The sequence below is a fragment of the Epinephelus lanceolatus genome, chromosome 23 (assembly GCF_041903045.1).
Source record: "Epinephelus lanceolatus isolate andai-2023 chromosome 23, ASM4190304v1, whole genome shotgun sequence".
Taxonomy (NCBI): Eukaryota; Metazoa; Chordata; class Actinopteri; order Perciformes; family Serranidae; genus Epinephelus; species Epinephelus lanceolatus.
In genome coordinates, this window is record NC_135756.1 from 28,252,860 (window position 1) to 28,280,400 (window position 27,541).

General features: G+C 41.4%; 2 protein-coding genes across 9 annotated transcripts in view; both read left to right on the forward strand.

The window, feature by feature from the left end:
* LOC117249357 (uncharacterized) overlaps positions 1-27,541 on the forward strand; it is a 48,832-nt gene that overhangs the window by 5,703 nt on the left and 15,588 nt on the right. The window lies entirely within an intron of this gene.
* LOC117249278 (NXPE family member 3-like) lies at positions 930-27,271 on the forward strand. 8 transcript variants are annotated; one of them, XM_078165225.1, is made up of 9 exons: positions 930-1,029; positions 20,096-20,203; positions 20,573-20,705; positions 21,186-21,308; positions 21,451-21,897; positions 23,815-24,110; positions 24,955-25,025; positions 25,301-25,504; positions 25,586-27,271. In XM_078165225.1, exons 3-9 carry the CDS (start codon positions 20,619-20,621, stop codon positions 26,137-26,139), a joined length of 1,782 nt encoding a protein of 593 aa, XP_078021351.1. In that variant the 5' UTR covers positions 930-1,029; positions 20,096-20,203; positions 20,573-20,618; the 3' UTR covers positions 26,140-27,271. The 8 variants fall into 8 exon arrangements, with proteins under 8 accessions (XP_078021351.1, XP_033470725.1, XP_078021353.1 ...); XM_033614834.2 differs by having other exon boundaries at positions 931-1,029; positions 20,096-20,199; XM_078165227.1 differs by lacking the exon at positions 930-1,029 and adding an exon at positions 10,316-10,442.

Genomic DNA, 27,541 nt, shown 5'->3' on the forward strand with positions numbered 1-27,541 from the left:
CGATGCAGTAACAGAATGCGATAAAAAGCATTTTTCACCAAAGTTCCCAACTGCAGCTTTAAAGAATAACTCCTGGTGCTTCTATACCATATCGGCACTTGCTGAACCCGACAGCCAACTGCAAGTCAGTGATAAGGTTTGATCATGATCTAGAGAATGCAGAGGTTCAGAGCAGTGAGTGTCCCTCCTCTGAGCCTGAAGACGCAGTACCGGAACTGGACAGTTAAGTTATTTCCCTGGTGAAGGTCCGCACAAATGGACACAAACACAAACCGACCATGAAGATCCAGCTGATACATTGACAGAAGTGCATGGCCACTAAAAGAAGGAAGGAGATAACCAAGGCCAACCCTCCAGAGCTGAAGCCTTTTCCCTTCAACTGGTAAAACCATCTGTCCTCATTTTTGTCTCACAAGTGGTTTCCTTCATTTCTGTATTTATTACTCTGGTTTTATTACTGGTTTAGTACACAGAATATAATGCACTATACTATGTTCAGTTGAATAAATGGTGGCTGTGGAGGGACATCTGGCAAATCAAGCCCCTCATGTTTATTTTTACTTTCTCTTTAACAGTGCTAAGCACTGTGGGTCACCCATGGTCTCTTTAAAGGACAGTGATGAGAGTGAGTATTTAAACATAATTTACATGATCTTTTTCACCAAAATTGCATAACCAGAGAGAAAAGAGAGCTTAGACACTAGAATGTCCATGCTATTCCAAAAACTAATTTTCATACCATTTTATTTTATTTATTATTAACAACTGTGCCTGTAAAAGAAGCTCACCATACAGGGAAAGTTCTTTTGCAGCATGGGAGTGTCTGAGAAGATAAGGCAACAACTTGACCACACCATGCTCCATTTTAGCTGTGACAGTTATTCATGCTGCAGTGCTATCTGGGGTCACCACCCGCAAATTCATTTTCAGGAAGTCAAGCAAACAGAATAAACTTCCTGCACATGCATAACATGCCGGATCACAAGAAGATTTCATCACTGTGATCTCTCCAAATGATTCTCTGCTGAGGTAAGACACATGATATGCTTAAATAAAGTGTATTTGAAGTTAACCATTGAGGAACTTGTATTTTACTTTTACTTTTACTTTACTTACTGTTTCCATCTCATGCTACTTAATACTTCTGCTCCACTACATTTCAGAGATAAATACTGTACCTTATACTGTTGCATTTATTTGACTGTAGGTAGTGGAAACTTTGTCGATTAAGATTTACATATAGTTAAAAACAGGATCAGTTTATAAAATAACATGGACGTGTTATTTCAACTCAGCTGAGGCTCTTTGAAATCACGCGACAGCGCTCTGTCATTGTTGAGCCTGGGCAATGCAGTAGGTCTGATACAAATGTAACAATCCCTTCTAAGTGTAAGCACCGTTTAAGCTAAACTTACTATGGGGTTCCCTTTCCTCCCTTACCTAAACATTAGGTGGGCACATAATCAAAAGGTTGAGACTTCCCTCTTGTACCCATCTTTTCTGTCTTCTGAATACACCACAGAGCAGCATCTCTGTCAGGGACACCCCGATGATCAGTCACCCAAATGTGGAATGCTCTGACAGTTTCTGATGGATCCCAAGGGGATACCCAATTGTCCCTAGCATCTAGAGTTCCACAGCTAGACCTCAATGGAGTTCACCTCTAGCTATCGTAGGAAGGGGGGTCTTACCTTTAGGCAGTGAGGAGGATCAAGCCAGGTGTTGAAAAATTTAAAAAGAATCTTTCCCTTTCAGTTAAGTCCCACTGTCTTATTTCAACCAAGATTCAACAACACCTCTCTGTGTGTGATATAGAGTCAAATAGAAATCAAAGAGTAAAAATTAAAGATTAAAACTGCAGAGATGACTTGTAAAAATAAGTCAAAAACAACACAGCAGGAACCAGCCAAACTAGACAGACCACAAAAATGCCCCTAAGCTCAGATTCTGTGTGACTGTTTAGACACAATGCAAAGCACATCCTATGAATATGACACACAGTACAGCTTTTGTAAGGTTTTCTGTTACACCAACCTCCTCATTTCCTCTGGAAAGTACCCACCTTATCTGTAACATATACACACTATTATCAAGTCTCACAAATTTACTCTTTTGCTAACTGCTAGGAGACAGTCAGTGTGCAAATAGTGCATGTTGGTGTTATCCACTGTCAAGTGGGGATTATGTGAGGAGATGATAAGATTATATGGAAACTAGTTTAGGCACATAAATAGCAGCTAGTCCGTCATAATAATTGGGTGGCAGTAGCTCAGTCCATAGGGACTTGGGTTGGGAACCAGAGGGTCACCTGTTAAAGTCCCCGTCCGGACCAAAAAAATATGGAGTGTGGACTGGTAGCTAGAGAGGTGCCAGTTCACCTCCTGGGCACTGCCGAGGTGCCCTTGAGCAAGGCACCGAATCCCCCAACCGCTCGGAGCGCCTGTCATGGGCAGCCCACTCTGACATCTCTCCACTTAGTGCATGTACAGTACAGGCCAAAAGTTTGGACACACCTTCTCATTAATGCGTTTTCTTTATTTTCATGACTATTTACATTGTAGATTCTCACTGAAGGTATCAAAACTATGAATGAACACATGTGGAGTTATGTACTTAACAAAAAAAGGTGAAATAACTGAAAACATGTTTTATATTCTAGTTTCTTCAAAATAGCCACCCTCTGCTCTGATTACTGCTTTGCACACTCTTGGCATTCTCTCCATGAGCTTCAAGAGGTAGTCACCTGAAATGGTTTCCACTTCACAGGTGTGCCTTATCAGGGTTAATTAGTGGAATTTCTTGCTTTATCAATGGGGTTGGGACCATCAGTTGTGTTGAGCAGAAGTCAGGTTAATACACAGCCGACAGCCCTATTGGACAACTGTTAAAATTCATATTATGGCAAGAACCAATCAGCTAACTAAAGAAAAACAAGTGGCCATCATTACTTTAAGAAATGAAGGTCAGTCAGTCCGGAAAATTGCAAAAACTTTAAATGTGTCCCCAAGTGGAGTCGCAAAAACCATCAAGCGCTACAAGGAAACTGGCACACATGAGGACCGACCCAGGAAAGGAAGACCAAGAGTCACCTCTGCTTCTGAGGATAAGTTCATCCGAGTCACCAGCCTCAGAAATCGCAAGTTAACAGCAGCTCAGATCAGAGACCAGATGAATGCCACACAGAGTTCTAGCAGCAGACCCATCTCTAGAACAACTGTTAAGAGGAGACTGCGCCAATCAGGCCTTCATGGTCAAATAGCTGCTAGGAAACCGCTGCTAAGGAGAGGCAACAAGCAGAAGAGATTTGTTTGGGCCAAGAAACACAAGGAATGGACATTAGACCAGTGGAAATCTGTGCTTTGGTCTGATGAGTCCAAATTTGAGATCTTTGGTTCCAACCGCCGTGTCTTTGTGAGACGCAGAAAAGGTGAACGGATGGATTCCACATGCCTGGTTCCCACTGTGAAGCATGGAGGAGGAGGTGTGATGGTGTGGGGGTGTTTTGCTGGTGACACTGTTGGGGATTTATTCAAAATTGAAGGCACACTGAACCAGCATGGCTACCACAGCATCCTGCAGCGACATGCCATCCCATCCGGTTTGCGTTTAGTTGGATGATCATTTATTTTTCAACAGGACAATGACCCCAAACACACCTCCAGGCTGTGTAAGGGCTATTTGACCAAGAAGGAGAGTGATGGAGTGCTGCGGCAGATGACCTGGCCTCCACAGTCACCGGACCTGAACCCAATCGAGATGGTTTGGGGTGAGCTGGACCGCAGAGTGAAGGCAAAGGGGCCAACAAGTGCTAAACACCTCTGGGAACTCCTTCAAGACTGTTGGAAAACCATTTCAGGTGACTACCTCTTGAAGCTCATGGAGAGAATGCCAAGAGTGTGCAAAGCAGTAATCAGAGCAAAGGGTGGCTATTTTGAAGAAACTAGAATATAAAACATGTTTTCAGTTATTTCACCTTTTTTTGTTAAGTACATAACTCCACATGTGTTCATTCATAGTTTTGATGCCTTCAGTGAGAATCTACAATGTAAATAGTCATGAAAATAAAGAAAACGCATTGATGAGAAGGTGTGTCCAAACTTTTGGCCTGTACTGTATAGGTCCTGTTTGTGCATGTGTGTGTTCGGACCTGTGTGTAATTGACAACAGAGTGAAAAAATTAAATTTCCCCTTGGGGATTAATAAAGTATATAAAATTAAATAAATAAATGCACTGGGGCTTGTAACTACCTTATGCCACTGTATACACCAATACAAATGATTACTCAAAATGCAACTGCTGATAAATCAGCAAATAGCATACTTCCATTTTTTTTATCTTACAGTTCTTGTTTTCTGTGTTATACTTCTCATTGTCTTGCAAAGCAAATATTTTATGTTTCATGCAACAGATGCAGTTAACTGCTCAGTCTTTCGGACTATGATTTCCATCATCCTTCACCACCACTCTTCAGCAACATTTTCTAGAGCTATCTGCAATTTTATAGCAGGCTTCTTTTAGAGCCAGCATGGGCAAATGATCAGAGAACACAAACATATTCAGTAAGGCAAGGCAGGTCCATTCATATAGCATATTTTGGCAACAAGGCAATCAAAAGTGCTTTACATAAAAAAATCGAAAGCATTTAGACAAAGTGCAAACAAAACACATTATCAAAGGACGTTTGAATACAATTGAAATGTCATCAAAGAGCTAGAAAATATAATAAAATACAAGCATAGAAGTAACAGTGCCGTGTAAGACATTAATAAATAAAATGTAGAGGTAAACAGAGGAGTCCTCAGCCTCGATTTAAAAGAACTGAGAGTTGCAGCAGAACTGTTTGTTCCAGATTTGTGGTGCATAAAAACTAAACACTGCTTCCCCATGTTTAGTCTGGACTTCAGGGACACAAAGCAGACCTGTCCCAGAAGACCTAAGAGGTCTCGATGGTTTATGGTGTAGCAGAAGGTCAGGCATGTATTTAGGCCACTTAGTGCTTTGCAAGCCAACAGTAGCATTTTGAAATCGATCCTCTGGCAGACAGGAAACCAGTGTAAAAACCTCAAAACACGAGTGATGTAATCTACTTTGTTAGTCATAGTGAGGACTCAGGCCGTAGCGTAATGAATAAGCTGAAGCCATCTAATCATTTCCTTTTCTCGGTAAACCTGTGAAGACACTAGTGCAGTAGTCTACTGAAAATAATGTATGAACAGGTTTTTCTCAAATCCTGCTGAGTCATAAGTGCTTTTATCCTTGATGTTTTTTGAGGTGATAGTAGGCTGACTTCGAAATTGTCTTAATGCAGCTGTTGAAATTCAGGTCTGAGTCAATGACTCCACCTAGATTTCCGGCTTGGTCTCTGGTTTGTAATATTGCTAGTTGAAGCTGAGCGCTCACTTTTGAAAGTTCCTCCTTGGCTCCTACCTCAGTTTTGTCTTTGTTTCATTGAAGAAAATAGTGGCACATCCAACCATTGATTTGTGCGATTCACTAAGTCAGAGCTTGTACTGGACCATACCTCTCTGGTGATATGGTTATGTAAATTAATGTGTCCTCTGCATTACTATATATACTATATATAATTAACTGTATACACAAAGTAGTCCCTGTCCTTTAAGTAGTAATCAAACCAGTTTTGTACTTTGCCACAAAGTCCCACCCAGTTTTCCACTCAGTCTAGTGATATGTGTGGTCAATCGTGTTAAATGCAGCACTGCGATATAGTAAAACTGAAACTGAAATTCTGCAACTGTCCACGTTTAAGTGGATGTCATTTAAAACCTTAACAGGAGCAGTCTCAGTGCTGTGGTGTGGCCAAAAACCTGACTGGAAGATATAAAACCAGAATTAGAAGACATTAAAATGAATTATTAAAGTTGATTGGATAAAATTGTGTAATGGAATTTGAATTGATTTTAGGTGGACACAGGCACAATACATATCCTGTACCTGATATGGAGGCACTGACTGTCTAATCTTCTGAATTTTGTCAGAGAAGAAGGAGCCAAATTTATTGGCTACTGACCGAAGGGTTTGTTATCCTGCCAACATTATTGATGTTTTGGCAATGATGTCAGAGAAGAAAAGTACCACTTTGCATTTCTCAGATCTAAATTATAAATGCAAAGTCTCTCTTTAAAAATATAATGATGAACCTGGAGATTTGTTTTTCGCCACCTGTGCTCAGATTTACGACATTCTCTTATTTCTATTCGGACCAGCATGGCATTTCTCCATGGCGATCTTCTCATATCAGAGATTGATTGCCTTAACCCTAGTGGATGCAATGGTATCATCAACAACATTTGTAATTTAGAACTGAAACAATGAAAGGATGGGTGTGGAAAAAAAAACAGAATAAATATTTTATGGGTGTTTTAAGTAATATGCCATTTTTGATTACATCTATTTGAACATCTGTGTGTTCAAACAAATGTAATCAAAGAAGCAGCTGTGTTGAAGAATTTGTTGCGTCTTTGCAGAAAGAATTGTCATACTGCCATGGCTACATGAGTCTGAACAGACATGGATGTAAACTGTAACTGCAACTTCACTGGTTGGCGGTGGCGTACAACTACAAGGCAGTTATTCTAGTGTTATACAGTCTATATTCCTGCGTCAGGGGTTCTGGCTGATGTCCTGTCTCTTCATGTGTCAAGCTTCCCGGCTGACATTTAGTTTGGTCCTGAGTCAGGGGTCCCAGCAGAGGTCTTGTCTGCTCCTTGTCTCCATTCGGCGGTCAGGCTGACACCTGTTTGTGGTCCCTAGTTGGTGGTCTGGCCAATACCTGCTTCTACTCCCCATTCAGTGGGTTACCATGTTGCAGCTGTCTTTCGTTCCTGTGCTGCTGGAATCCACTAAGGCTAAAGGCTCAGACACACTAAGCCGCCATTCGGCCGTTGGCCAAAGTCGGGCCATTGGTGAGCATCTGCTGCCCTTGTCAGTGCAGTCCTGCACCATTGGCCTTTGTTGGCACCAGTTGGCCTTTTTTTTATTTATTTACTTATTTTTTTTTACCCCAGTTCATCATGTTGAATCGGTGTCAGCACAGCGGAGCTTGTCAGTGAATGAAATCACTCTGATTAACAGTTCAACTCAGCGCATGAGAAGAGAAATGGAAGTGAGGAATGTAAACAAAGAGCTAAAGTCGAGAGGGAGTAAGACCAAAACTAAATTATATGAGATAAGATTGTATTTCTTTAGCCAATGAGCTGTTCAGCAGAAACATTTTGAGATGGTTTGTGTTATTGTTCACTGGCACACAGTAAATGTGCTCTGTTCTTACAACATTGGATTGTGTTGTTAATGTGCTACCTTGCTAACCAGCGGCAAGATGGTCCTCTGGTTTTCCTTTTTTAAATGTTGATTACAGACAACCGCCATCTGCTGGTATGAAGGGGTATGTCCTCTCAGACAGGCACATGAGATACGTGCTTGTTGGACTTCGGTTTGGTGTGTTCATGTGCACTTTTTGGTCAAGACATGGAGACGAGAGTTGACACAGGAGGGGGGCTCTCGTTGCCGCTAGTTCTCCTACATTGGTTCGGTGTGTCTGGGCCTTAAGAGCCCAGAGGTGCTCCTCCTGTCTTGTCATCCTCCCGGTCGTCCACCTGGTCTTTCTTCAGATGTGCTCCAATCATCTGGTCATACTCCTGCCTGTACTCTAAAGCCTCCCTGGCATCCTGGTTGCCTTCCACACCTGCTCTGCCCATTGGCACTGTCTGGTTGCCCTCTTGAAAGGCTTAACTGACCTGTTGTGTCTGCCTGTTGTGCCCTGTAGCTGTCCATCTGAGGTCTCCTGAAGCTTTCCTCTGGACCCTCTCACTGTGCTTGGTGTTCCAGAACTGCCTTGTGGGATGTCTAGGATCCATCCCTTGAAGTGGGGGCTGTCATGTCCCAGTCTACTATTGAAGGTTATTTTTGTCTTGTTTTTGTTCTGTGATGTTATTTCCTGTTTTGTTTTGTTACTCACCTCATTTTCATTTTTAGAAAACTTATATATACATATACTCACTTCCTGCCCTTTTGTGTTTCCCACTTGCAAAATTACTTACCTTGCCCTGACTGTTTCACCTGTCCCTCAGCCTCCTTATCAGGTTTCACCCACCCCTTGTCCTGTTGTATTTATTCTAGGTGTTCCCTTTTCTCTTCGCCAGTTCATCTGTCCTGTTCTCAGTGAGCATTCTAGCCGTAAGTCCATGTTTCTTTCCTGACTAATCTCCAAGTGCTCTTGACTTTGATTTGACTATAAATCTGCTTAATGTTTTTGAAACCTCTCCCTGATATTTTTGGACAGTTATCTGTATATTATTTTTGCCAGGTAAAGACTTTCTATTCAAACCACTCTTTGTATTTCTGTGATTTTAAAACATCTTAAAACTACATAAATAGGATAATTAGAAATATCCAAAATGCCTTTCCACCTAATAAAGAGCCTCTATGTTTTCTGATACGTTTAAGGGAACGGGATCTCGCCTTTAAATACTTTATCTTATGGGCACTGTATCAAGTAGACTTTTAGTTTTGCAGGTAATAAAATCCTTAATTCTGCTGGCCTTTCCATTTGGGGGTTAAATGACGCAAGATTTTTGCTATATTATACTACAACTGAAATTGCCTTGAAGGGGCTTAGTTGTGAGTTGACAGTTGGCTCTAAATATTGACATACTCAAACAACTCTGTCTCTTCTGTTTCTTCATTTTCTTACCTGCCATAGGTATTGTGCAAATGAGGCTGGCTTAGATATGATTATATATCTTTCCTCTCTGAATCCACTTTGTCTACAGCACATCCAAGCCAACCTTACAGCACATCCAAGCCAACCTTCCTGACAATTTCTTTCTCTAAACTTCTCTTAACAATTACTCATATTCTCCTGGATCATCACATATTCTTTTCAGTCTGGTGAGTTGACTTAAAGGTAGACTTTCGAGGAGGAAGGAGTGAAAGCTTTGGGCATGAAGAAGTATATTTCACTATGTAGGCTTTGTGTGAAGGGAGGAATACAGGGCAGGATCTTTTGTTGTAACGTGTGTTGAGAAAAAGTATTTCTTAATGTGGATTTCAGGGCTGTAAAGTTACCATTTAGAAACTGAAAAAAATAATAGAGTGGGGATCATCCTTTCCAAGCAAAGGAATTATTGCCTTTTTGTATTTGATAGCATTTGGTGTATACCCAAGTAAAACTCTGTGCCATTTTAGTCTACATTGCAGTGAAAAAGGTGTTGAGGTATGGTATATCTTCAAATTGATGTTGTGTCAATATTTGTATAAAAAGACTCAAAATCTAAAGTGCACATGATCAGATCTGGATCAATTGTAGGGAGAAATGTTGATGCTTTTGTCGTAATATCTCCATCTAGAACACCTTTTCAAGTAATATTTACAACTCCCTGGGATATTTCTTGATTGGTTGACATTTCAGCTTTTTACAAGAAGATGCATTTTCAAGTTGTCTTTATTGTCATAGCTGCACTTGTCCATGATGACAGTGGCATGCCAGAAGATGCTTCACAATAAGTAGCATGAATAAGGACTTAAGAACTGTGTTTATGATTAAGAACAGGCACAAAAAGGTTTTGCCAGGATAATCTTTCTAACTTTTTGTTTTAACCCTTGAAAACAGTTCGAAAAGTAAAAACCTTTTTTATATATTTATTTATTTGGTAGGATCATTTTTCTAAATTTGTTTTTCTATTACTCATTTCATCCACAAGAGCCTAAAGTGCACCACTATTTCATGTTCTAAATAGGACTAAACATATTCATATTATCTTTCACTTGAGTTTTTATCTCTCCATGCACTCTAAACACAAGATAAATATGTTGCATGTTAGCAAGTTATGTGCTTATTGTCATGCCCTCCTTTTAGCTAGAAATGTATTTTTAAATTATTTTAAAATTAAAAATTATTGGCTTAGATACATGTGACTGTTAGGGCAGCGCTGTCAATAGTACTGAAACTGGAGCCGGAGGAGATCCAAAGAGAAAGAGAGCTGCAAGCTGCATGTGCCCCTCCCTGCTGATATATATATATATATATATATATATATATAGAGAGAGAGAGAGAGAGAGAGAGAGAGAGCACTCTGCTAGTACGACATTCTTAAGTGAGTCTGATTAATAAATTAATTTTCTGATTTTGAAACAGTAGACTTATGTTGTTGTCATGTAGACTTTCTGGGGCTTTCGCATGGTTAAATAAATGAATTTTATTTTATAATGAAAAAAAGCTGCCCCCTCGCAATTTAGACAGCCCCCTTCGTCACTTTATCCTGGTGCCTGGCCTGCTGCTTCCACACAATGATCAGCTCCGTATTTCCTTCCTGCCTTACAGACTGGAAGGGTGTGTTAGTGTAAACACGCAAATATGTAGGACTGCAAGATCTCTGAGTGTGTTTTTTGACTTGCAAGAAGCTCTTATACCTTATAAAATCAGGTAGGCTCTATTTTTTATTTCCCTTACTCTTTGTCTTTTTTAAGATGGTACAACAGCTTTGTTTACTTGTTTATCTCTCATGCATGTTGCTTAAAACAATAGTGCATTGCCTGTGCAGCTTTCTTGAAACAGCTCATACACAAAGAATACACAAACAATCTGAAATAATATTTAAAAAGGCCCCAAGAGACTTAAAGATTATGCAACTCATTGGTATTCTACCTACTGTGTATATCAACTTGTTTTTCAGAGGAAAATATCCAACATTTACCTGACAGAGACACTGGTTTCGTTGCAGATTCTAATTTTGGCCACAAAATATAATAATTAATGCATTATTATTCATCAAATTATCCAGCATTACTTTAAAATTTAAAGCTCTACCTCAAACAGATGTTTAGTAAATTTAAGTAAGTTGTGCTGGCAATTCCTCTTTTAACTCTTCTCTTTAAGTATAATTTGGAATGCAGGACCTTTACTGAGAAATCCTATAATATTCCTCGTAATACCTCCACAATTTCTGATTAGATGGACATGATAACACTTAAAACACATAACACTACTCATCCCTACATCAGTAAATAAATTTTTTCTAACCTGATATGAAGTAATGCTACCTGTCTGTGTCCTAACTTTGAAGGTGTGTGCGTCCTGGATGGAGGGCAGGCTGCAGTCTTCTTTCTGCAGTCCTTACTTTCTGTTGTAGTATGTTCTGTTCTTTTTGGTGACTGATCCAAACCACACAGTGAGGGATGTGCAGAGAAAAAACTGTATTATTGTGGAGTAGAACCTGATCAGCAGCTCCTGAGGCAGGTTGAACTTCCTGAGCTAGTGTGTTGATGGTGCAGATGTTGGACATCCATTTATGTCCCAAGGAGATGATGAATCGCAGAAACCTAATGGTTTTCACAGCAGACACAGTATTGATCAGTATGGTGATGGATGGCAGTGGTGGAGGCCTCATCCTGAAGTCCACTGTGTTAGCTGGGCACCATTTATGAGCCTAGGCCATGGTACAATAAAGTCCCCTTCCTGTTGGTTTGCTGTGCTTCCCATGGGGCCGAGCTGCTAAGACTACTGCACTACCTCCTTGCCCACAGGATCACTCAGGACTCATCCACCTCCTTTTGACTGTGATCCTAACACCTCTACTGCTGGTCTCTCTCCAGAAAGAAGTGGATTATCACATTTTTAACACATCAGAGAATATTTACATAATGGCAAGGGGCTTTACCAGCACTCAGGTGGAGAAAACCTTCAAAGGTGGTGGAAGTCCAAAAAGGAAAAAAAAACAACTGCCTTTTCAGTAGATCACAATAATGTGCTTGATTTTATGGATGACTGCAAATGATTTTAACTAATATTAATGATTAAATGAGTTTAACATGATCGCTTTCTAATAAGCTAAAATAAAACAAAATCACAAGAAAGAAAAATAACAGAATTCCTCAGTAAAAGGACTGTCTCTTATCAAAAGAAACTAACTTTTTTTTTTAAAAAAAAAAAGCTCTCTCGTCTTATATACCAGGGAACTGAACGATGAAAACATCTTCATGTATGGTAAAAATACTCATACACACACACGGTTAATGTGCGGCATGCGGCTCTTGCAGTTCAGACATGTCAGGAGCATTTTCATGCCGCTACTTGTTAGTCTAACAGTCATCCGACACTTGGTACACACAGTTCTCAGGAAGAGGGAAGTGGCAAGACTGTTGGGAAACCTTGATATACCTCAGCAGATATGACTGTTTTGTCATCTGCAAACCTCAGGAGTTTAACTGACGTCTTTTCTGAGGTGAAGTCGATGTAGAGGGCGAAGGGCGGTGAAGAGAACACACTTTCCTGGGGGGGGGTGACTGTGTCTATGGTTTCGGTGTTGGATGTGATTTTCCTCAGCCTCATCTAATGCCTGCAGTCTGTCAGGAAGTTTGTGACCCGCTGACAAGTGGAGGCTAGGGCAGTTAGCCAGGTGAGTTTTGTGAGAAGAATGTCTGGGATGATGATGTTAAACTCCGAGTTGAAGTCTATAGACAGGATCCTTGGGGACCCTGGGGAGTCGAGGTATTGCAGGATGTAGTGTAGTCCCACGGTAATGGTATCATCCACTGACCTGTTTGTCTGGTAGGCAAACTGCAGGGAGTCCGGCAGTTGTCCTGTGATGTCCTTCAGGTGGGTCAGCACCAGTCTCTCAAATGATTTCACGACCACAGATGTCAGGGCAACAGACCTGTAGGCATTTAATCCTGTGATGGAGGGTTTCTTTCAGACTGGAATGATTGTAGAGCGTTTAAAGGAGCTCCAGTGATCGGTTAAAGATGTGTGTGACAATGGGGGCCAGTTGGTCAACACATACTTTCAGGCAGGATTGAGACATGCCATCTGGGCCAGGTGCCTTCCTTGTCATCTGTCTGTGAAATAGCCAGCACACATCCTCTTCACAGATCCTCAGTGCAGGTGGGGGGTCAGTGTGGAGAGGTTAGGGGGTGATAGGGGGTGCAGGTAGTTGTCTGACGTCAAAGCGGGTGAAGGGTGTGAAGGTGGGCTTATCAAATCTGCAGTAAAAACATTCAGGTCATTGGTCACTTGATAGTTCTCCACAGTGTGAGGAGAATGTTTCATGTGATGGGTAATGTCCTGGAGTGTCCTTCACATTGAGTGTGTTTACGAGGTCTTTAGTATGCCGGTTTTGATTGGGTTTTTTAAGTATCCCGTTTTTGTGTTTGTGCATGTAAACACCATATCCCGAATTCAGAAACTGGGTTATGCCCTTTTCCCGGTTTCAAGAAACCCGGTTTTGCCACCTGGAGTACTCCGATAGAAGCCAGGATACTGGAGCATGTATACGCCTTATCCCGTTCTCTGATGGCTGCCCGTCGTGTGCGCAGGCGCCAGAGTGACGCACCAGATATACAGTACAGGCCAAAAGTTTGGACACACCTTCTCATTCAATGCGTTTTCTTTATTTTCATGACTATTTACATTGTAGATTCTCACTGAAGGCATCAAAACTATGAATGAACACATGTGGAGTTATGTACTTAACAAAAAAAGGTGAAATAACTGAAAACATGTTTTATATTCTAGTTTCTTCAAAATAGCCACCCTTTGCTCTGATTACTGCTTTGCACACTCTTGGCATTCTCTCCATGAGCTTCAAGAGGTAGTCACCTGAAATGGTTTTCCAACAGTCTTGAAGGAGTTCCCAGAGGTGTTTAGCACTTGTTGGCCCCTTTGCCTTCACTCTGCGGTCCAGCTCACCCCAAACCATCTCGATTGGGTTCAGGTCCGGTGACTGTGGAGGCCAGGTCATCTGCTGCAGCACTCCATCACTCTCCTTCTTGGTCAAATAGCCCTTACACAGCCTGGAGGTGTGTTTGGGGTCATTGTCCTGTTGAAAAATAAATGATCATCCAACTAAACGCAAACCGGATGGGATGGCATGTCGCTGCAGGATGCTGTGGTAGCCATGCTGGTTCAGTGTGCCTTCAATTTTGAATAAATCCCCAACAGTGTCACCAGCAAAACACCCCCACACCATCACACCTCCTCCTCCATGCTTCACAGTGGGAACCAGGCATGTGGAATCCATCCGTTCACCTTTTCTGCGTCTCACAAAGACACGGCGGTTGGAACCAAAGATCTCAAATTTGGACTCATCAGACCAAAGCACAGATTTCCACTGGTCTAATGTCCATTCCTTGTGTTTCTTGGCCCAAACAAATCTCTTCTGCTTGTTGCCTCTCCTTAGCAGTGGTTTCCTAGCAGCTATTTGACCATGAAGGCCTGATTGGCGCAGTCTCCTCTTAACAGTTGTTCTAGAGATGGGTCTGCTGCTAGAACTCTGTGTGGCATTCATCTGGTCTCTGATCTGAGCTGCTGTTAACTTGTGATTTCTGAGGCTGGTGACTCGGATGAACTTATCCTCAGAAGCAGAGGTGACTCTTGGTCTTCCTTTCCTGGGTCGGTCCTCATGTGTGCCAGTTTCCTTGTAGCGCTTGATGGTTTTTGCGACTCCACTTGGGGACACATTTAAAGTTTTTGCAATTTTCCGGACTGACTGACCTTCATTTCTTAAAGTAATGATGGCCACTCGTTTTTCTTTAGTTAGCTGATTGGTTCTTGCCATAATATGAATTTTAACAGTTGTCCAATAGGGCTGTCGGCTGTGTATTAACCTGACTTCTGCACAACACAACTGATGGTCCCAACCCCATTGATAAAGCAAGAAATTCCACTAATTAACCCTGATAAGGCACACCTGTGAAGTGGAAACCATTTCAGGTGACTACCTCTTGAAGCTCATGGAGAGAATGCCAAGAGTGTGCAAAGCAGTAATCAGAGCAAAGGGTGGCTATTTTGAAGAAACTAGAATATAAAACATGTTTTCAGTTATTTCACCTGTTTTTTTGTTAAGTACATAACTCCACATGTGTTCATTCATAGTTTTGATGCCTTCAGTGAGAATCTACAATGTAAATAGTCATGAAAATAAAGAAAACGCATTGAATGAGAAGGTGTGTCCAAACTTTTGGCCTGTACTGTACAAGCAACATGGCGGCCTTGTACTGCATGGTGGCAGTGACAGCCGAATACCTATCAAAGTTGGTGTCGTATTCAATATTTGTTGTCGCTCTCTCCTCCCATTGCTGAAAATGAAGTGGATGAGCCATAGCTGTAATGCGACGTGAGTATTTACTAACGCTAAGCCTGCTAGAAGCCACAGAGGTCTCATTTTTGTCTTACTTCTAAATATAATAAATATATCACATTTTCCGCTCAATCTGTTGTAAACAAAAGACGTAAAATACATAACACACGCCTGCGCAGATAGGATGCAGTGATCAGAAAACGAGATACTGGTATTTATCATGTATACAGGCATATGAATAACCGGGTTTCTCTGTGTTCCATGGAAACATCATATCCCGGATATGCTCAAAACCGGGATAAGCCTCAAAAATACTAAATACTAAATACTAAATACAAAAATACTAAAGATACTAAAGACCTTGTAAACACAGTCATTGATGGCAGGTCATTTTCTGAAAACCTGTTTTTCAGCTATTCAGAGAAGCACCTCTTTACTTCTCTGATTGTCTGATCTCCTTTGTCAGTGAGTTTCTGGCCTGTTTGTACAGAAGTCTGTCCCCACCTCTGTGGGCGTCCTCCTTGGCCAAAGCTGCCTATGTTTTACTGTAAACCAGGGCTTATTGTTGTTGTATGTGCAGGAGGTTTTAGTCAGCACCCATTAGGGTTGAAATTCCATTTCTGATGATATTGCTGTAAGAACAACAACAACATACAAAAGTAACATCCAAAAAAACCAAACCTAGAATTACCACCCTGTGTTTGTGTGCCTCTGCGAACCAATCAAGTTGTTACAGGTTATATCCATGTCTGTGAAAACATGAATGAGTCACACACATCTTTCTCCCAGTTTCAAGGTGGACACCCAAGATTAGTGTCACCAATTCAGTATTTGACCCAATGACCCCCTTCTGTTCTTGAATTATGATGTTGAATGATGGCTATGTGTTTTTGCATAACATTATGATGTCATTGTGAGACTGGCCTTTGACCTTTTGAATATATGCCATCACTTCATCATTTTATAGACATTTGTGTGAAATTCTGTCCTAATTTGCATATGAACTCTTGAGTTATGGCTAAAAGTATGTTTTGTGAGGTCACAGTGACCTTTGACCATTAAATTGTAAACAGTGTAATCTTGAGTCCAGTGCCAAATTTGAGGAAATTCCCTTAAGGCCTTACTGAGATATTGTATTTATGAGAATGAGTCTGGTGTAAGGTCACAATGACCTTGATCTCTAACCGCCAAATTCTTATCAGTTTATTATTAACTCAAAGTGGATGTTTTTGCCAAATTTAAAGACATTCCCTCAAGGAATTCTTAAGATACTGCATACACGAGAATAGGATTGACCACCTAAAAACACAATGGCTCTCATTTATCAAATAAATGCACAAAACAGCGCTGATCCAAGCACAAAAATTGTCTTACCATAGGGTTTGCTGTTGAAACAATCTTATTTCCCAATCACAGTGCAGGAATGATAGGGAGTTGATAAATGGAAACAATCTTCATTTACATATTCAGCTCCAGTATATTCTTGGTTTAAAGGCCTCGCCCCTAGAGTTTACCACATGGAGAGGCATAATACAGCCAAGAAGAAAAACTTCTCTGAGCTAGAAATGGAAATGCTGATGTCTCATGTCCAGTTTAACCAATTGTTTCTAGCAGCCTGAAGAGAGACATAAAAGTAAAAAAACTGAAGTATAGAAAGAAAACTGCTGTGGTCAACAGTGACTGTGTTTACAAAGTCTTTAGTATCCCAGTTTTGAGGCTTATCCCGGCTTTGAGCATATCCGGGATATGATGTTTACATGGAACACAGAGAAACCCGGTTATTCATATCCCTGTATACATGGTAAATACCAGTAACCCGCTTTCTGATCACTGCATCCTATCTGCGCAGGCGTGTGTTTCGTCTTTTACGTCTTTTGTTTACAACAGATTGAGCGGAAAATGTGATATATTTATTATATTTAGAAGTAAGACAAAAATGAGACCTCTGTGGCTTCTAGCGGGCTTAGCGTTAGTAAATACTCACGTCGCATTACAGCTATGGCTCATCCACTTCATCTTCAGCAATGGGAGGAGAGAGCGACAACAAATATTGAATACGTCACCAACTTTGATAGGTATTTGGCTGTCACTGCCACCACGCAGTACAAGGCAACAGCGGATGAAAATACGTAGCCGTGACTGGTGGGATAGGATCGTTCTCATGGAGTTTACAGATTCAGAGTGGAGAGAAAACTTCAGAATGAGTAGGGCATCCTTCAGCCGGCTGTGTGACGTAGTTGAACCATTCATGAAACCGGGATAAGGCGTATACATGCTCCAGTATCCCGGCTTCTATCGGAGTACTCCAGGTGGCAAAACCAGGTTTCTTGAAACCGGGAAAAGGGCATAACCCGGTTTCTGAATTCGGGATATGGTGTTTACATGCACAAACACAAAAACGGGATACTTAAAAAACACAATCAAAACCGGGATACTAAAGACCTTGTAAACACAGTCAGTGTTGCAGCAGACAGTTGAAATTTGAAGGTAGAATATTTAATTTATCCATCCATGACATGTACAAACCTACAGCATGCATGTTGATAATATGCATGATATAGCCAATAATATATGTCGCCTATATGTTACATAGTTCTGATATTGTTATAGTAGCCTATTCATATAAAAGCTTATTGCTGCGGAGTGTGTGGCCGCACGTGTTGGGTCTGCTTCCTTTTCTGACATAACAAGTGGCAAAGGAGACACAGACGCACCACCTGTGTCTGAGCCGGACAAAGGTGTTAAAATTTAATAACCCTCTAGGCTACTAGTACTTAAATATTTACACTGCTGCAGAGTTAAGTTATTTATTTTTAATGATGTTTAATGATAATTGATCTAAACACGCTTTAGTTTGTCAGTGTTAAAATAAAATCAAATTAAAATTAAGTAAAGTGAAATAAAATAAAATAAAATAAAACAAAAGAGTAGTTTTAGATAAATTAAAGTCAGGCATCAGTGTTCATCCTTCTGTCAACCTGGAGCCAGCCCCACAGAGCCAGGCAACTGCCAGCTGTGATAGAGAGTGATTAAAATGTAACTTCAGATACTTAGATGCCAGAATATAGTCTAATAACAGTTTTCTAATTTAGCCCCTGCTCCACAAGTCCACACTGACTCAAGGATGAATTCATTAGAATATGGAGGTCAGAGGTCAAGATCATTGTGACCTTGCATCTGTCTCATTCTTGTGAACATGATGGGCTGTAGTTTCCGGCGCGGCGCAGGGTGGTGCAGGGTGGTGAACCCCGCGCAGAGCTAATTTCGAGCAGCGCAACCCGAGGAGCGCTCCGTTTGGTAGTTTGGCAGACCGAGGTGCGCTGAGATGGGTGTGGCGGCGCAGCAGGGGGAGGTGTCGACAGATCCAGCTTGGCGCAGTGACAGTTTCGTGCCAAAAGGCTTTGCCGAAGGTGCGCTAAAAGCTCACCAACTGAAACCAGGTCTACTGTCAGCGCAGGCGTAGCGCAGCCGGTGTAAGCCGAAGTTTGGCTGACCGGCGGACAGTGCGCACGTTACCAAAACCTCACAGGCAGGTTTCCAGAATATCAGGCATATTAACGATGCAATAAATACCCAAAAAAACACTATTCAATGCAACTATCTGCAATCAGCACTTAAATGTATCTCTATATCGACTGTCCCATCACATCTAATATCAGATCAAAGGGGACTGGCACCGTTTGGCACATTTGGCACGCGTAATGGAAACCCAACCTGATTTGATTAACACAGCTGCAAACTAATGAGTTCACATCCCTCTCAGCCAACCACAAACAGCCACAGCATCAGATAGGGAGTATATATTCAGCATCTGTCATCTTAGAAAAGTCAAAAGAAAAGAAATAGAGTGAGGCTGCGAGAGAGAAAGAAAGAGCGCGTGCATGCACGCACGAGAGAAACGCAACATTGATTTACAATTGTGGTGACCTCCTCCCAGGCAACCTTTGCATCATCAGCCCGTGGAGGTCTGCTCGCAGTTCCGTATATTCGGACACTGCGAGCAGACCTCCTGGACCAAAACATAAGTTTCTTCCTGGGAGAAGTTTGGCCGTCTGATGCTGCTGCTCTCTTCTGCCATGGCGAATTGAATAAACTCTCATTACGCCTTCGCGCAGCGCATTTAAGGGCGAGGAGAGGGGCTCATTTGATTGGTGTGATGTGTGTAAAACCCACTCCATGCCTTCTCTCCTCCCTCTTTCCAACTTGCGCAGGTAGGAGGGATGGAGGTGGGACAGACGAGTAGCTGCACCACCCGATATCTCAATAAGGCCTTGAAACAATTTCCAAAAATGTTGAAACCAACATCCACTCGGACTGGAGAATAAACTGATTAGATCTTGGTAGTCAAAGGTCAAAATCATTGTGACCTTGTCCGTCTCATTCTTGTGAATGCAGTATCTCAATAACACCGTGAGGGAATTTCCTCAATTTTTTGCCACAAGCATCTTCTTGGACTCAAGAATGAACTGACTAGAATTTGGTGGTCAAAGGTCAAGGTCACTGTGACCTTGTGTCCGTCTCATTTTTGTGAAAGTGATATCCTGCTAACAAGTTACGACATTGAGTAATGGCCAGAAAAGTGCTTTTGCAGAACATTATATCACAGTGAAACCTACCATTGACCTTTCGGATATGAAATGTCATCACTTTATCATTATATCCTAGTAGACATTTGTGTAAAATTTTGGCATAATGAGCATATGAATTTGTAAGTTATGGCAAGAATCATGTTTTGTGAGGTGACAGTGACCTTTGACCATCAAATTCCATTCAGTTCATTCTTAAGTCCAAATGGACGTATGTGCCAAATTTGAGGAAACTCCCTCAAAACCTTCTTAAGATATTGCATTCACAATAATGAGACAGATGCAAGACAACATGATGTCAGACATAGCTGGCCTCAAGCCACACGACCATAATATGCAACCCATCTATAAGTGCCCCATTGGCTGATATGTGGGTAGCTGTACAGTATATGATTGTTTGTCTTTTATATTTCCAGATTGCTTGTCAGGCCACAAGCTGACACATGGTGTTCTGCATACTCCCAAGTGTTGCTGGAGTTTTACCTCTTCAGAATTTTCCCTTCATCCATGCATGTTGGAAGTAGGTGAATATGTGCCGGATACTCTAACTCTACCTCTGTAACGAGTATGAAAACAGATATTATGCAACTTGTTGTGAGTTTAACCTTGCAAAGCTTGCTATCAGATTGGAAAAGAGCCTGTTCAAATTTTTCCACGATGATACAAATGCACGTGATCAGGTCACCTGGGAATGAAACATATTGAACTACTTGCTTGGTTTTGGCCTTGGTTGTTGATTAAGCAACATGACCATTTCCTAACAAGTGCACTGGGCTTGCGTATACCTTTTGCAAAGACAGGATTTCACAGGTTTTAGCAAGTAGTATTCTTTAGCATAACATTGTGTCAATTAACCTTTTGCTTTATGTTTTTATTTTTTGACTCACTGCCAGAGGAAGTGGTCACAGTGCTATGCAGCAGCCGTAAAGGACGACTACCATGAAAGCCAGAGCTTATGGTGCCATCTTCCTGTTTCTGGCTATGACTGTCCTTATCTATGTGCTATACAACATGGAAATTCTGGAGGTGAGCACTTGGTTTTAGTGGGGCCATTTGAAGGGTGGACCCTGTTTGGAATATTAGGTTTCAGTATATAGTTTTGAAATGTGTTTTCCAATGTGGCTCAGTGACAGTAATGTTCTTTATTGCAAATAAGTGCAGTTAAATGGTATTCTTCCTTTCAATCCTGCACCTTAATGTGCTGACAGCAGCTCCACTAGTAAAATGATAAGGCTGGCATTATTCTTGACTTTAGACCAAAACCATCTGTGTTCCAACCTACTGGTTCCCATCCATTTTTACTGAGGACATACATCTTTACAAATGGATCACAAATACATAGTCATAGATAGTCATAGATATCCCACGACCAACCCTGTCTCCTACAAATTACGTTTGTATTTTAATAAACTGCTTTCTTTATAACGTTGTTGATCGCTGCCTGGATTATGTTTAGAGACAACGTGTCTTTTAGGTTACAAAACACTGAATTCATGTACCACGCAGATTCCACAAGGAGGTGGTTGGGGACAACTCAGACATACAATGTGCGGGACCTTGACACCAGATCCTTCGGCTCGCATCCAGACTCCTGTCTTCCATTCAGGCAACAAAAGCTCTTTGGTTAAGGTTAGGGCTCCCTTCCCAATATCATTTTGGGCATTGGGCCAAGATAAATCCTGCTTCTTGGCACTTTTGTGTTATGTAGTTAATTTGCTCCAGTGCATTTGTTTGATGCAACTATGTCACCATCTTTCTTTCAACCACTTAGCAGTTTCACCAAAAAGTGAACACCACTGTCATCATCCCGAGAGTTTCCACTGACCTCAACAAGAGTCACGGCTTCTGCACCTTCCAGCCACTCTCCACTGAGGATGCTGTGGAGGAACGCCTCCTACTAGACTCCATTGCTTGGCCTGAAACTCCACCTTTGCCAGCTCCTGTTTCCCTGGAGAATACCAGTGATCCAGCTCACAGCACCTTCACCATTCTCCCAAGGAAGGGAGGAGGACAGTGGCAAGTAGGGGATCAGCTGGAGGTTATGATAAAAATTTCTGACCTCCAGGGTTTTCCCAAGAAGTCTGGGGGGGACTTCTTACTCGCCCGGCTGCACAGCCTGAAGCTTGGTGCAGGTGTAGCTGGGCAAGTGGTGGATCATCTCAATGGGAGCTACTCTGCTGTATTCTCTTTACTCTGGGAAGGAGACGCGCAGGTTGAGGTGATGCAAAAAACTATCATGTTAAATGAGGTTGTACTGTAGGTGTTTAATCTGTCTTCTAAATCCTTGGTTCCCAGCCTTGGGGTCATGAACCCCACTACGGTCGCCAAAGCGTCATGGGTTGCAGGGCCTTCTTGATTTTAAGAGGTGTATGAAAACTTTTGAAAAATATGTGCAGTAGGCCAAATATTCCCCAGACCCTGTATGTGACCAAAACCAAATTAAATTGTCATTTTTAAATTTCAGAATGTTGTTCAAGATATAAAATTAAGATACATCTCACAGAAGGGTGTGGTGAGGATATGAAGACAAGCTTTACTCTCAGAGACTTCAGTGTCTGCTGAACAGCCTCATCCTGCATCAGGAAAGTACGCTGTTAAAACAACCCAAGAGCAAATAGAACAATAGCCACGTGAAATGGAGAGGAAAACACTCAATTTGTCAAAAAAATTAAGTCTTAAAAGTATGATTAATTGTATAAAAAATGAACAAATACAAACATACATAAGAAAGTCTCTAAAATATCAGGAAAACTCATCTCTGATGTAGTATTTACAGGAAATAATCTCATCAGAATTAACCCACATCATTGTTTAACTTCTTGCAGTTATTGGGTTCTTTAATTGGCTCAACTGTCCAGTTTATCAGTTGTTCTCTACAATAGGTGTTGGTGCATTGAATATAATATGAAGTATACATAAAATATGCCATTTGTTCAGGGGTCATCAGTTTGCTCAGGGATAGATGATTGTTCACCCAGCCCCTTCCCCTTTGTTGTGGTTGATACACCTGTTAACTTTCACTTCTCACATGGTACATGTGCAGTTTGTGATGAGAGTAGTGGCAGGTTTACCACTCAAAATTCTTAGTTATTTTAGAAACAGTAGGACTATTTGATTTTAGACAGAAGCAGGATCTCATTTCTAGCCACTGGTTAATTGTAGATTTTGTCAGCTGTCACTTTTAGTTTTGGTTTAAGCTAGCTAATAAAGCTAACAGTAGCTCTAGTAATTGAAAGTAAAATTGGGTGTAGGTCTCTTTTTAACATTTGAGGGAGACATATATTGAAGAGGGGTTGTGGGGCTCATTTTTATGTGTCGGTTTATTCACACACACACACATATATATATGTATGGCGACATGGTGGTGTAGTGGTTAGCACTGTCTGAACCCACGGTGGGGGGCTCAAACCTAGGGTGGGGGAGCCCCTCTGTGCGGAGTATGTTCTCCCCATGTCAGCATGGGTTTTCTCTGGGTACTCTGGCTTCCTCCCACAGTCCAAAGACATGCAGGTTAATTGGTGACTCTAAATTGGCCCTAGGTGTGAATGTGAGTGTGAATGGTTGTCTGTCTCTATGTGTCAGCCCTGTGATAGTCTGGCGATCTGTTCAGGATGTACCCCGTCTCTTGCTCAAAGAGATAAATTCTAAATTCCAATAAAGATACAAATGGGCTGAACTACCTGTTTTATTGGCTAGTCAGACAAAAAAACTTACCCCTGGGGGTAAGTGCTAAACTGACTGATAAACACATTGCATTATCTGTGACTACTTAATAATAAAAGTCAACTTTTGCCAGTTAACTGCTTTAAATGAGAAGCCTCAGCAGAACAAAATGTTTGGTTTGCATTAGCAGTAACTCAATACAGCATTTTTTTTCCCACCAGTGTCACCACAGACACCAATCTGTGTGTGTTAACTATGTCGCTCTGGTCATAATACTGCAAATATAGAAACATTTAAGTACTCTTATCAGTGGGCCATAGGCTCATTCACCATTGTGTTACCTCACGGAGCAATTGACTTAACAGACCTCTATTTAAATTGAAATCTTTGATATTATTACTTTAGATAGGGTTCACTTTATTTGTCTTTATTGATATGACTGAGTGGAAACTCTGGTTCTCTATCCATTCAGGTAACGCTGGTTCACTCTAGTGAGGCTATCACAGTGCTGCGCAGGCTGACCAGAGAACATCCTGACAGGATTAACTTCAAGAGCCTCTTCCGCTCAGGCTCACTCTCTGAAAGTAGCATCTGTAATGTCTGCCTACGTCCAACCCAGCAGCCACTGTGCAACTACACTGACCTCCGTACAGGCGAGCCTTGGTTCTGCTACAAGCCAAAGCAGTTGAGCTGCAATGCCAGGATCGACCATGCCATGGGAGAACACAAACAACACTTGAAGGAAAAAGAGGAGAAGCTCTTTCAAAGGTGAGCCGTTGCTCAGCCTTGCAGTCAATTTTTTTCACTGGCCACTTGTGGTATTGCAGCAAAAAAAAATCCCCTGGGCCCCAAATACCATTTTGATAGGACAAGGTTAATTATTACACTTTCTATCTTGAATTTTTGATCTATGAAGGCTTTATATTTGTAAAAAATTCCTGGAGCCAAAAAAAAAAAATCTATTTTAAAATCTGTGACATCATCATAGTGTAAAGTCTATGACCCACGCAGGACCTGGCGAGCAGAGCCAGAAGGAGAAACACCACTGCACATATTCAGTGGGCTGCATACCGCGGAAGTAAACCTGGAAGCCAAAAGCTTCTTTAGCATATGCGGCAGGCAAGCAACTTCAATTGGAATGCATAGGCGCCATCTTGGCATCTGATATCCAGGTATTATTATAAATCTATGCATGGAAACAGCTTCCTGCTGTGCCTAATACAATATATTGCTGAGTAAAGTTGAGGCCATCAAAACAAAACAAAGAGCTGAGAGATGCAGTGATGTTCTGTTGAGCTGAGGCGAACTGCAAACTCGGGTTATAAGTATCAGCGAGTTCTTCACTGCCAGCTGCACCTTGCACTTTAGAACGTAGTCATTGTTTATATGAAAATATTCATTGGTGCAACTAAAAAAAAGGATTTTTAGAGGCTAAGTTTTGCAAAAACTTGAATGAACTTTTAAGCCGTTGTCTTCCATTTTAGTGCTTGATTGTTCTAGTATTAACTCCATAAAATATTTCTGAATTTTGTCCTCCTTTCTTTTATTTATTTTGTTTATGTTATAGTGTGTGTCTGAGATATTTTGTCGTGTTTGCTTTTTTTTTTTCCAGTGGTGTCAACACGAAAGTCTTCATTCGGGCCTCAGGGCCTGCCAGTGTCACTGTGTTGCCAAAAAAGGAAGGTAATACACAATTTTTTACAACGGCCACCTCTGCCTGTTATAGTTAAGGTAAAACAGGGAAGAAAAAATGTACTACTTTCTTCTGGGTAGTGTTTTCCTGTAGAGAGATGTATTTAGGCCAATTTGAGAAGAGCCCCGGGAGCATGGAGCACTGGGTTAAAAGTCCATAAGAGGTCCAAATCATTTTATACCTTGGTTTTGGACTTTTCATAAGATTTGTTGACAATAAAAAATACACTAAATAACCCCACCCTTATCCTTTAATGTCCTCTCAGGTCAGCCAGAGGTGAAGAGCAGCAATGTGACATCTGGACCCTCCGGCTATTACTATCAAGATGAATGGCGAGCACTAGGAAGCACCACAGTTCACCAATTCAACACCTCTGCCATCAGTCAGTGTCTGAAAGGCAAAGTGGTCCACATGTTTGGAGACTCCACTGTCAGGCAGTTTTTTGAATACCTCACCAAAACTCTACCAGGTAGCTGAACTACAAGGATTTCTGGCAACAGTTTGATTTTGGTCACACTGCAGCTTAATCTGTTCCCTCTCATACTTTTAGATCTTAAGGACTTTGACCTGCACAGCCCACAGAAAGCGGGACCTTACATGGCCTTGGACTATGCAAACAACATCATCGTAAAATACCGCTTCCACGGTCCTCCTATCCGTATTGTCACTGTCCCCAACAGGGAGCTTCGTTACATTGCCAATGAACTAGATGACATAACTGGAGGCACCAATACTGTTGTAGTTTTTGGCATCTGGGCTCACTTTGGCACTTTCCCCATGGAGGTGTACATCCGGCGGCTGCAGAATATCCGCAGGGCGGTGGTGCGACTGCTGGACAGGGCTCCAGGCACAGTGGTCATCATCCGGACAGCAAATCCCAAAGATTTGCCACTTCTTGTGTCACTATCAAACAGCGACTGGCACTCGCTGCAGTGTAACAAGGTGCTCAGACTCATGTTCAAAGGACTGAATGTTCATCTGATTGACGCCTGGGAGATGGTCTTGGCCCACCACCTGCCACATGACCTCCACCCGCCACCTCATGTTATTAAGAATATGATTAATGTTATCTTGTCCTATATATGCCCTCAGAAGGGCGGTTAGTTGTGTATTTGTTGTGGTAGAAGAGTGGGGATTAAAGCTTATACTGAGTTGCCATGTTACCTCATGTGTTTCTACCTAGTGCTACATTTTTAAATTCTGCATAGGGACAGACTAGACTAAGTACAATCTTTCAAACCGATTTTTAATCAGGGAAAGCTGAATGAGTACAAAAGAAACAGAAATGGATGGAAAGCAACTCAAAGTCATGGTAGGGTGGGTATTATAAATGACCACTGCTGAATGATCACATGTGACACATACCACGCCATGTCCCTTGTCTTGGGATTGTGAGCAGCGTTCCAGGAGATGCAGAAAATCATAACCGTAGTCTAATCAGATTAACAAAAGGTAATATTGCCATGAAACTTTAATACAGAAGCCCTGTCCATAAGAGGATTGTATATGAAAAATACTACGGGGTTCTATTTACAACAACCTTGGATTTGAAGCAGCCACTAACTGTGCTCTGCTGGTTTGACTCAAAGATTTGATGTAGTTACTGTTGTTCACCATAGTTTTCTTTTGCTTACACAGGAAATTAAATTCCAGATCGAACGTATCTCATTTCATCTTTACACAATCAATTTCTGGCCTAACTTCAAAAAGAAACTGTTAACACTTTAAACTCGAGTTAATTAAATGGAACTTAAACCCTTTACTTTCGGAGCATTGTACTTTAAAGGAAAAGTTAGACATTTTGTGCGCCTCCTTAGTAGGAGTCAGATGAAAAGATTAAAACTACTCTCATTTTGTCTGTTGAATATAAAGCTTAAGTCAGTTCACTATTTATGAGGGTGGAGGGGGTGGTGCAAAACTGGGGAGGCATATCCAATAATTGTTTGAGCCCTTGGGAGGGACTTGTGTTTTTTATGGCTCCACACTGGCGATAGCCGTGGCCAGAGACATTACGTTTTCGGGTTGTCAATCCATCCATCCATCCATCCATCTATCCATCTATCCTGTCATTTTGGACATGATATTTTGAGCACCCGGTGAGGGAATTTCTTCAAATTTGACACAAACGTCCAATTGTACTCACAATGAACTGATAAGTTTTTGGTGGTCATGGGTCAAAGGTCAAGGTCACGGTGACCTCATCTGTCTCATTCTAGTGAATGCAATATCTCAAAAACACCTTGAAGGATTTCTTTATCGTTTTGTTTTTTTCTCAGATTTGACACAAATGTCCACTTGGACTCAACGGTGGCATGATTACATTTTCTTATTATGATACAGCAGTGGGGATTGCTCTAAGACTGCAAGGGAAGCTCAGCTTCCCCTAAAATGTCAAAAAATAAGTGGTCAAATATGTACTGTTGTGTTTACATGTCAGTGACTAAATGTGCGCTAGAACGCGTTCAACTTTTGCTCAGAATCAGCTACTGATCACAGGTCACTGACG